The sequence below is a fragment of the Stigmatopora nigra genome, chromosome 5 (assembly GCF_051989575.1).
Source record: "Stigmatopora nigra isolate UIUO_SnigA chromosome 5, RoL_Snig_1.1, whole genome shotgun sequence".
Classification (NCBI taxonomy): domain Eukaryota; kingdom Metazoa; phylum Chordata; class Actinopteri; order Syngnathiformes; family Syngnathidae; genus Stigmatopora; species Stigmatopora nigra.
Genome location: NC_135512.1, coordinates 5808167 through 5819970, shown reverse-complemented (window position 1 = coordinate 5819970; position 11804 = coordinate 5808167). Strand labels below are relative to the sequence as shown.

The window sequence follows — 11804 nt, the reverse complement described above, 5'->3', positions numbered from 1 at the left end:
TGATGAGTGTGTTTTTTTATTGCATTGGTAAATGTGTTTTAGATGCTGCTATACGTTGTGAATAGGTACTTTGCTACGGATCACTCAGGCCATAGCCTTGCCATTTTTTACATCTATACATCTATACATCTATACATCTATACATCTATACATCTATACATCTATACATCTATACATCTATACATCTATGCATCTATACATCTATGCATCTATGCATCTATACATCTATACATCTATACATGCTACCTAATTTTATGTAGTGTTGTAATCTCATTGTAGTACATTTACAGGCTACATCTTTGTCTAATAGAAAAGAAAATCCTTCTATCATTTGCAATTTATAGCCCAATACTTCACATATTTTGGCTACTATATGAATCACATGTGCTGTATTAGTACTTTTTCTTACTTGTAAATTTAGTACAAACCATACCAAGATTCTAACATAGACACTATGATTGTGAAGCACCCTCATGCTGTACTGTTCCACCTATTCTAAAATACATGTTGAGTTTCTCCTAATGACAGGGCCTTTTTTCCTTTTCATGTAAATCCGCACTCAAACCTTACTTCTTTGTTGACAATTTTGGCTTGGCTGGAAAGAAGCGTCTCTCTCTCCGCTGACTTTAAACACCATATTTGAAGGCTGCAGGCTAATCAGGAAACACTTGAAAGCGCCGTCCCTTTCTCACACTAGGTTTGATTGCCGATTGTCCCCCCCTGCCAAGTGATTTTTAGAAGCTGATTGGTGTGAGTAAATTCTTGCCATCTGGAGTTTCATTTTTTTTTCTCCTTTTTATTTATTTATTAAAGCTACCATTTCAGATTTGCTGTTAAAACTTTTATTGGCTTAAATTCACAGGGTATAAATTGAACCTAAGTACATATTTTTCTGTATGGCATCAACAAATTTGCATTGGTTTTTACCACAAAACAGCTAAATGAGATTATACAAATTTCAGGAATTGTAAACAGTGAATGAGGGAAACAGTCACAGCCAAGTAAATAAACTAAATTTAAATAGTCATTAGATTGTTTGAATGCCTGTATTGCGCATTCACAGGGTGTTGCATGTCCCACTTGGGATTTTTTTTAATGAAGTCACATGTAAAAAGAGAAGAAAAAAAATACAAATTGCTTTGCATGCTTCATTTTTAACATGGAGTAAATTGGGAGACTACAGAACACAAAGGAATATTGAGAGGTGTGGGGGTGTATTATGCACAACAGTTTATTGGACCCAAGAAATTACAGTAGTCGCAATGGGGTAGTTATTAATTTGCAATATAGGTTACACGTAACCACTCAGTTTTTCATGCATGGCGTTGTACCAGAGTATTAATTAGAGAAATAAATCACAACGACGAAGAGCTGCCGATTAAATTTTATTTTTTTTCTATTTCAATAACACATCACCGGATAGAAAAGAGACTGGAACACTTGGCAAGATTTGGTGCTTCAGTCACACGCACACATTTGCTCTCTTCCATCCATTAACAGCATGAATTGGGTGGAGGGGCACGCAATGGTGTGGGTGGGGGGCAGCTCTCATTATTTGGGCCGCGCTGCAGAGTGAAAAGCACTGGGATTGCTTTCATTACAGAGCCAAATGAAATAGCGGAGGCTGATTACCCGCGTGACGGAGAGACGAGACGAGCCAGATCACTCTGTTGGGAAGGGGGGGCGTGTGGAGATACTGTAAAGAAAAAAAAATGGTCTTAATGTGCAAGTGTGTATGGGAGAGAGAGACATTGACATTGAGGATGGCAGGGGGGTGTGGCTAGAGTCCCAGTTTCCCCAAGTGCTTCCGTAGGAGAAGGATGCAAAATGTAACAATGGTCACAATGGTCACAGTACAGCATGCGGGGGTCCAATAGCTATCTTCACTTCACTGCATGGTTCTCTTGGCATTACTACTTTCATTTTCCATTTGCGGAAATCACAAATGGAAATAGAAATGTTATTGTTTTTCAACACGAAACAATGGCAGATTTGTCATATTTTTATTTAGGCTCAGATTGAACAAATCTGAAAATGGGCCATGTGGCTGAGTTGGATTTTGATGTTTTGTTGTTAGGGATTTCCAGTTTTAGGTAGATTGGCTTATTTACTTGCACATAGGACCATATTTTCCATACTTTAAGACACATTTTTTTGCCTCAGTTTGGCTGGGCCTGCGACTTATACACAGGTACCTATTTTTTCACTCTGACCCCAACAGTTTATGTTGTTTTTTAGATCATAGTTAATCAAAAACTCTTGCTTTGTGACCTCAAGCGGCGCTTATTTTTCTGTTTAAAATGGAACTTATACTCCAGTGCAACGTACATATTTTTTACCCCCTTCATTGGCCATTTTTTGGCTACTTTAACTTATACTCTGGTGCAACCAACTGTTTGTTTCGGTGAAACAGGATTCCCCACAGCATAGCTGGCGATCTTCCTGGACCAAAACTCCATTTTGTCACATACAGCCCCATCAGTATTGCCTTTCTCTCAAAATGACTGAGAAATTGTGTTCACACAGCTGTCCTGGCTTTGAACACGTCTGTGTGTATAATGTCAGGTGTGGAGGTGGGTGTCAATCATAAACCACCGGTGGCAGCTCTTCATCCGTCACAGTTCGTATGGTGGAATGAGCACCAACCATAATATTCAAATTTACTTGTGAATAATGCAACTGGAGATTGAAAGTAAAAATGGCTTGGCTATTTGAAAGTGCTTTTTGTAAAGACATATTGGGCATTTGGGCTGTCAAAGTTGTTTCCATCACTTTGCTGTATTGAACGGCATATTTTGGAGTATAAGTCGCACCTGAGTATAAGTCGCACCTGAGTATAAGTCGCACCTGAGTATAAGTCGCACCTGAGTATAAGTCGCACCTGAGTATAAGTCGCCCCAGCCAAAGAATACACATTGAAAAGGAATAAACAAAATGCAATTCAAATTTTTGGAAGGCTGCTTTTTAGACAACAAGAAATAGTATATGTTAAAGTAACAATAGTTAAAATTGATAACAACAAAATAGGCTAAATAGACAACTAGGAACATTTTTGGGTAAGTGTAGCCTAAATCAAAAAGCAACATAACAGGGAGAAAAATAAATGCATATTTAGGTCGCACTCAAGTATTAGTCGGGATGGACAATGAAACGTAGTGCGGTTCATAGTCCGGAAATACAGTAGTTCGTCATCCATTCCATTCAGTTTTAATGGAGGAAAACACTTTAATGTAGAAAGAGTTTCATGTGGATTAAAGAGTGAAACTCTGACCCTTTATTTTAATGCATTGACTGTCATGAACATTCAATTCACATGAACTGGTAGACCATGTTTGTCTTTTGCGGTTGAGAAGATGAGATCATTTCATGACCAATTTACGTCTTTGCTAAGCATTCACGTAGGGTTTTTTTCCACAACTGTGTGTATTTATATACACAAATGTGCACGTACACCTCACACACAAGATGGTGTTCGGCGCCAAAAGTGTGAGGCGGCACACACGTCAGGCTTAAAGCCCGTCGTGCTCCAACTCACATATCCCTCGTCTGAGACACGCTAAACCCTGCACTTGTGGCAGGGAGGCCTGGCGGACACAGTGTGGAGGTCACACTTGGTGTGTGTCTCTTTCTTTGTGCATCCGTGGTTGACTGTCTCTTTGTGTGTGCTTGGGTTTCTGTTTGCGGATGTGCATTCATGTGTGTTAGACTTTGAATGTGTGTGTGTAGTTTGGAGGTTTGTTCTGCCCATGTGTGTGTGTGCTTTGCTGGAAGATTGCAATCAGAGATGGTTTGCAGGGAAAGAAGCAGCTGCTGTTTTGAGGGATTTGGAGGGGTCTGAGGTTATTTTAAGGAAGAATTTGTCAGAGTTTCACTTCAGTGTAGGGCATTTGGCAAGAGACTTGCTAGGAATAGAGTTACTTGAGCATTACCTCCAGCAAGTACGAATTATGGAAGGCAAACAGTTGCATTTCTCTTTTGTTAGTTTAAAAGGGTTTTGCAAAGATTGGTTGATGCGTGTACTTTGTAAGCAAAACTGTCTACAGTTTGTCTCCCTTGTGTATCATTTCAGCATAATATTATAGTTATGTAAAATAATTGGACTCCATTTTTTTCCCTACAACATTTTACCCCCAAAGAATTAAACTTCGATTCTGTTAAAGTATATTAAAGTTAAATATCCCTCATAAGTTGTACGCTGCATTCTGTACCAAGAAAAAAAAACAGAAAATAGAATTTTATTCAATCCATAAAAGACATGAGGATGTCTTTTAATTAAATTTTTGTATACACTCTCACATTACTCAAATTTATGTTTTCTGACAATTTTAACTCCTCAGCAGAATTTCATGTATAACACAAATCATGCAAATTGTCCGTCAGGATGACAGGGGGGGAGGTTCTTGATCCTCTTGTCGTCCTGTCGTGTTCACATTAGTCATATGCAAATGAAATTGGCACATGGAGAACAACACAAATCCACCATGTCTAAATCCTCATAGAATGAGAGGCGACGGTTATTTAGTTAACATGATTTATAAAGTGATTGACCCACTTACAAAAAAAAGGAGCTTGGAGTGTTCAGTTGTTTCCTGATAGAAGAATTGATGTTAATTTCATTTAGCAGGCAAAAAGCAACATGGAGAATCATTGATTATTTTACCAGCCTTACAGCTGACTGCAAATATGATATATTTAAACAGAATTAGAGCTGTATTATCTTGTACAATGTTGTACATGTGACTATCCAACAGGGGATTCCTGAGCAGCCACGCTTTATCTATTTGTGTTAACATTTCTTTATATTCGAAATGGCAAAAGGCCGAGGCAAACACGGGGGAAGGGGTACTCCAGGATTTGTGAAGGAAAGCTAGCAGGCAGTGACCTTTTCTTCTGGAGCATTTTTCATCTTCCATCTTCACTGTCTTTCTACATCACAATTTAAGGTGCAGAATAAGTAATAATCTTTCCGTAGGTGAACGTGAAATGCCACATTGTTATTTTCTGTCTGCTTTTTTGCAGTAGGTGAACTGAATTATGAATATGGATAATCATCAGCTATAGATAATGCTCAATTGTCGTCAACTTTTGAAGATGCCGCTTTTTAAATGCAAACTTTTACACCTTTCATGGTGATTTAATGGTCATTGTATGTCATGTGGGCATGACTGTTAGAATAGACATGGTGTGATTGTCGTTGTTGTAGGCCTGTGTATTTTGAGGGTTAAAAAAACTATAATGTTTATAAGTGTGATGGTAAAATGGCGAGGTTCTGAAAATTATATATATTTTTTAAGTTATCGCTGGTTTTAAAAACATCTTAATACCCCTTGTTTTGAAGAATTGCTAACTTTCCAATTAGTGCTACTTATTGTGGAGTTAGTGCCAAACTATATATCGTATTTTGAGTTTGACCTTACAAATCAAAGCAAAAGTTTAAAAAGTGATTCATATCTCCAAAAACTCATGACTTGGTACTTTTTTGATTTGTTTTAGGGATTAGGACATTGAATTCAGTTTTCCCAACAGTGGCTGTTTTTGCCTTTTAAAAAAAACACTTAACGAGTGACGTGATGTACTTTATTATTAGTTATTTTCTATTCATCACCCAGACACACACGCACCACATTATAATCTGACAAACAACAAATTGGCCTTTTTTCTTCTTCTTTTATTAACTACATAATGGAACCAATCTACCACTATTAAATAATTCCCATCTATGAACACTTCTCATCACGACTAGTGGTTAGTTGATGTCGGAGTGGTTTTCTAGATGCGCAGATGAAGAAACACATTGTCAAAAAAGTAGTTGGCAAAGCCTCATATGAATATTAAGAGGTGGTACACTGTTGCCACCAACAGGACAAATGGGTTTTGCACCAGTAGTGGTAAAGCTCCAACAAAGAGCAGCTTTTTCAAATAAAATAAAACATAAAAATCCCCCTCCATTTATACTATTCCTTAAATTCAATGTACCGTGGTGGCTTTTATGCACACAGAGCACAATACATATCTACCTTAGGTGATTATATTAAGCAAAAAAAATGTTTTCACAGAAAATAAATACTAGACAAATTAGGTGTTTCATACAGCACATGCAAAAGAAAAGTGCCCAAATATATTCTACATTTACAATAAAACACAGCAACAACAACAAAATGTGAAACCCTACCACTCATAGAATGTTTTTAACTCGTGAATTTCATTTTTTAAATACATTGTTAGTATATTGCTCCACTTGTTTCACATATAGTAGTAATAGTAGTTTTATTCCTCCCTTTTCTTTTTAATTTTTTAACACTACCATAATGTATTGTGACTTGATTGCACTGACTACAAAATTTGATTTTTCTTTTTAAACTCTCATTATTGAACAATGACAGAATATCATTAGTGTTAAACTGTTTTGATAGATGATGATTTTGTGCAGATATTTCCATTTTTCCAAGGTTTAGTTCTCTCTACCAATCAGACGGTCAGAATATTGTGTTGTTTCAGAACTGTGTTGTCTCAGTTTGGCCCAAAGCTGTTACATATTTCACCTCCATTAGTGATAAGTTTCACACTTCTGTCTTCACGTATCTTGTGAATTTGTAACGATTGTCGTGCAATGCCAAAACTTTCCTTGAATTTTATTTTTCTAGCGTACAAAGTGTGTGTGCGTGTGTATACAAGAGAGAGACACTAGGTTCAAAAGTGTACTATACGCCAAACAATACTGAATTCATGAAAAATAGGGTAAACCAAATATTTGAAATGTTAATATTTGATCAAAAATATGCTCAAAAGGGTTTAAGTGGAAAAAATGTGTTGATAATATTATTTCCTGTTTTTCTAAAATCAAAGTCTTGTTAGCTAATGTGCCACAAGTAGGCGCCAAAGCCTTGTCCAAGTATGAATTGGTCTCAAAGAAGTGGCTTGAAGTAGCTCTTCTCCATTTGAGATGCTCTGTATATATGTGGGAGCTAAATTTATCTTTATTTGTTAGTTAAGGTTAAGTTAGTCTCATTGCTGTATTTGGACCTACATCTCTTTTTTTTTAAATCATACTTCGTCTTATTTTTCTTCTTCTAAACTTTAAACCGGCAATGGAAAAACAACTAAGGAGGAATTCCTTCCCAGTGTTGCTGTTTTTCCACTAATTGTGGTAGAGCTTGTCGTAATACTTTTTGTGACATATTTATCTTTTGTCTCGGAACATATGTGCCTTAAATCAACAAAGGTCAGGCAAGTCCACATTAGATCGTGCAGGTGTACCTAATATTATGGCCATTGTGCATGGGGTCTTCTTCAAGGTGCTTCTTGTCAGAACTTGCTAAGGGCCCCCGCCTTAACAAGCACAGCTGATAGTAGCTCGGCGGGTCCCGCCGGGTGAGGCAGCGCAATGGCGGAGGGATCCCCATGCTTCCCGTCAGAGTTCACTCCTTTGTTCGGGGTGGTCTTAACCATCCCTCCGCCACCCCCCATGCTGCTTTTGCTGTTTTCCGCAGTGGGCCCCGCTGTCCCCAAGTTGGCGTTACCCGCCACTGGGGTCCCGGTGGACTCTATGGCGCTCTGGCAGCAGCAAAGCAGGCGAAAAAAGGCGGCCCTCATCTCCCTGCTGGAAAGCGTGTAGATGAGAGGGTTGAGGGCCGAGTTGAGCACAGCCAGGGCGATGAACCAGTCCACCTCGTAGAGAACGGGACACCCATGAGGGCTGCATCCCACATCCAGGAGAAGGAGGAGAAATAGAGGAGCCCAACAGACCACGAAGACCCCAAGAACAATCACCACGGTCCTCAGCAGGGCCAGGGAACACTCAGAGGGCCTGCTGCTCACCCGGCGTCCGCTCGACGTCACCAGCCGGTAAATCCGGATGTAAAGGATGATGATGGCCACCAGCAGGGCGCTGAAGACGCTAATGCAGAAGGCCACGTAGCTCTTAGCGTACAGTGGCAGCACGGTTGAGCAGGAGCCCAAATCGTCCAAGCAGTTCCAGCCCAGACTGGGCAAGGCGCTGAGTAGCACGGAAACCAGCCAGCACGCCGCCAGGAGGCCCAAGAGCCGGCCACGGCTCGCCGTCTCGCAGGGCCGCAATCGCACCATGGTCATGTGCCGCTCGATTCCAATGGCCAAAAGGCTGAAGGTGGAAGCGCTGAGGGCCACGAACATGCTCCCCTCCCTCGCCAACCACTGGGCCGGTGTCAGAAAATAGGTCCGGCTCCCCGAGGTGAAAATGTTCACCACGTAGGCCACGCCGGCTAGCAGGTCGGAGAGCGCCAGGTTGCCGATGAGAAAGTACATGCGGCTGTGGAAGCGCTTGTTCCTCCATAGCGCCATCAGCACCGTCAAGTTCTCCAGGACAATGAGAACGCAGATGAGGAGCAACACGGCCGTTTTGCATGTACTCCCGCCGCGGGATCGCTCCCACTTGCCCGAGTTGTTGTAGTGGGCCACAATCACCATGTTCATTCCTTCTTCTGGTGCGTTTCCCATGGTGCCTCGTCCCCCCGAGCCCCCCGGCCTTGTTTTTGTCTCCCTTGCTCACAAGGCAGGAGGCGCCAAAGCACCTGACTCAGAGGGGACTGGCATTCTACTACAGCCTCCTCCAAGGGCTCTGCCAATCAGATACATAGGTAGAATTAAAATCTAATCAAATAAATAAAAATATATTACTATTACTATTCTCATTACTTCATTCTGCTTTTTTTGCACTTACTTGTACCACATTATCAATACATATAGAGCATAAAAATGTGGAAAGGTCAAATACTAAATGACAAGGGCAAGACAATTTATATTGATAATACATAAAATCGATGATGGGGGTGTGGTCTTATTATAGGATTCAAATGGAAGGCAGTTAATAACATAAGAACCCTACTGGCAATCATTGGTAACTTGTCAGTGTACTGTACCTTCTGTTTATGCTGGTTCATGTTTCTATTTACTGTTCTTATGTTTTCTCTCCATGTTTACAAATGTTGCTTTTTGGGGATGTTTAATAATTGCCTGGAAGCGCTAGAATAAAAATAGGGTTTGGACTAACAGTAATGCATTTTAGCAATGTTTACTATGTGCTGTTTAAAAAAAAAGATGACTTGATTAGCTTTACATAACTGTGAGCAGAATTGGTACAACAACCCATTAAGTAGCCTCACTAGATTGTTTTTATACCCATTTGGTCACCCAAAATGTTTGAAAACAAAAAACCTAGTATTTTGGCATGCTAAATGCATGTCTCAAATCTGTGCATATCCCAGGTTAAACTAACAAAACTAATACATAATCTAAAGTGGAAAACTCACAAAACGAGATGTAGAACTAATGATTGATCTTGTTTTAAGAAAACTACTTTTCTTTCAAAAAGTACTCACCGAATTTGAACGTGTCATTGGTCCATAAAGCTCTTCATGCACTTATCCTCGTTTAAACATGTCCCTTGGTTTTATAGATGAAGGAAAAAGATTGGAGTGTAACGGTCGCAAGTGTGCCGACCAAATTTGTGGGAAGTTTTTGTGGGAGTGCTCGACTCTGTTTCTTGCCAAACAGCAGCAAACAGTGGTGTGCTCTCAGACTGATGTTGGGCGGTTCTCTTGCCATCAGCTCCTCCCAGACCGTTAACTTGGTCCATATCCAGGAACTTTGCAGAGATCACGACCTCTTCCTATGCAGCTAGTCTCACTTGCATCAATTACTCAGACAACAAATAAGCACTTTTTTACCCCTAAATTTACCCCTTTTTTGGTGGGGAAGATACCCAATGATATTGTAAACTATATATTATACATATATATGTATAGGTGTATGTGTATATATTTGCATATATGTATATACATGTGTGTAAATATATATGTGTGTATATATATATATATATATATATATATATATATATATATATATATATATATATATATATATATATATATATATATATATATATATATATATATATATATATATATATATATATATGTGTGTGTATATATATGTATACATATATGTATATATGTGTGTGTATATATATATGTATATATATGTATATATGTGTGTGTATATATGCATATGTGTGTATATATGCATATATGTGTGTATATATATGTATATATGTGTATATATATGTATATTTATGTGTATATATGTATATATATGTGTGAATAGAAGTGAATGAGTTCATGTCTGCCTAATTCATAATCAAATAATTATTTATGTTTTATTTTGGACTGGATATCTCGTATTTAGTTGCTAAGGTAACCAAACTGTTAGAAACAGCTCAGTGTTTTTTCGGTTGTGGACGACACCACCGCAAACTACAACCACAGTCATAAACTTGCTGCAGATGTTGATAAATTGTTAAAGAAATCTTCGCAGGGAGAGGATCTATTTAATGTTTTTGTTTAATTTCCTTCAGGGTAAATCCATGGCCTCTGTGCAGGCCAACAATCTTTGAACACCATGATGTTTTGGTCATTGTTTTTCTTTTCCAAAGGGACAAACGACTATGCTCATTTGGTCACTCCAGTGTATGAGATAGGTCAGACCTCTCCCATTGAACAAGGCCAAAATGGACACGGGATTGTAAAAGAAGTCTCTTGCCTTATTTTATGGAAAAAATACCAAAGTGGAAAACTAAATGTGGAAATGGGCTGCAGTCAGTCAGGTCATGAAATCATAATTTGGCTTTTCCAAAGTAAAAACTGGTTCCTGTATTTAACGATGTGATTTTACCGATCAAGCAACACTTGTACTTATTCCCAGCCGAAGCAAATATTACACTTGCGGTGAAATTCCGGATTTTGTGTTGTGCGTTCTCCTCTGTCTGCTTTGGTTGGCAGTGTGGTTTTCCTTGCTCACGTAACGCTGTGTTGAAGCAACACGAGTGACCATCAGATCTGTTGACTTTACCCTGACAGATGTGCAGATACTGTGGCAGGCCATTTACAATCTCACCACTACACTCACACAGACCTTGAATCCCTGTTAAGCATATCTGAAAAAAAACGTGCATCCCTGAAACACTGCAACACGGAATCCCTTCCTAACCTTGATACAAAATCAAAACATTCAACACACCAATCTCTCTTAAAATCTAAACCCCTTATGTTTAAGCCTAATTTGAAACCTTTCACCAGCTTTGAAGCCCAATTTTAAAAGCCAAATTTCGGTAATAAATACTAAAACATTTGCCTAGTAATGCTTAACATGATTGATGATGGTGAACAAATGAATAACCATACTTTCTTAGGAATTAACAGACTTTTAAAGAATTACTATTTTTGTTTTTAAGTACAAACAAGGTAATTTTGTTGAATGTGTACACCTTATTGTATTGAAATTGATCAAAAGTCCTTGAATGAATTAATATAATTCCGTCAAATTGTTGCAGACTTCATAATATATCGTATATATATCGTAATATAACATCGTTGTCTGAATAATCCATATCGTATCTTCATAAAAATGATGATTTTAGATTGTTACACACATCATTCCATTTACTTATATTGGCTGTTACATCTGTGGTATATTCTACTGCTATTCAAATTTCGAATACATCAAAATTACTTTTTTCAACTTGAGCCAAATTCAAAAACCTCAGCAATGGCAAATTATCCAACTCTGCCGAACCACTTCTTTGTTGTTGGAGATATAGGATTGGTCAATTGTGGGAAAATGCACTTCTTGTTTATTTATTTTAAGTGTGTGTGTGTTTGGGTGTGTGTGTTCATGTTCATTTCACATGTGCGGCTGCACAGTGAGTCATGATACCGTGACGTAGACCAGTTGGACATGTTGGAATGTGATATGAGGTGGGAACAATGGTG

General features: G+C 38.6%; 1 protein-coding gene across 1 annotated transcript; it reads right to left on the bottom strand.

Annotated features, from left to right (window-relative positions):
* Positions 1–5563: 5563 nt before the first annotated feature.
* Positions 5564–9527, bottom strand: s1pr3a (sphingosine-1-phosphate receptor 3a). The gene is made up of 2 exons (XM_077717779.1): positions 9357–9527; positions 5564–8596 (listed from the first exon to the last, which is right to left on the bottom strand). The coding sequence occupies exon 2, from the start codon at positions 8473–8475 to the stop codon at positions 7306–7308; it is 1170 nt and encodes a 389-aa protein (XP_077573905.1). The 5' UTR covers positions 8476–8596; positions 9357–9527; the 3' UTR covers positions 5564–7305.
* Positions 9528–11804: the final 2277 nt, after the last annotated feature.

Excerpts from the sequence above, each read along its gene's own strand:
- s1pr3a (XM_077717779.1), bottom strand. The coding sequence starts at position 8,475 with ATGGGAAACGCACCAGAAGAAGGAATGAACATGGTGATTGTGGCCCAC.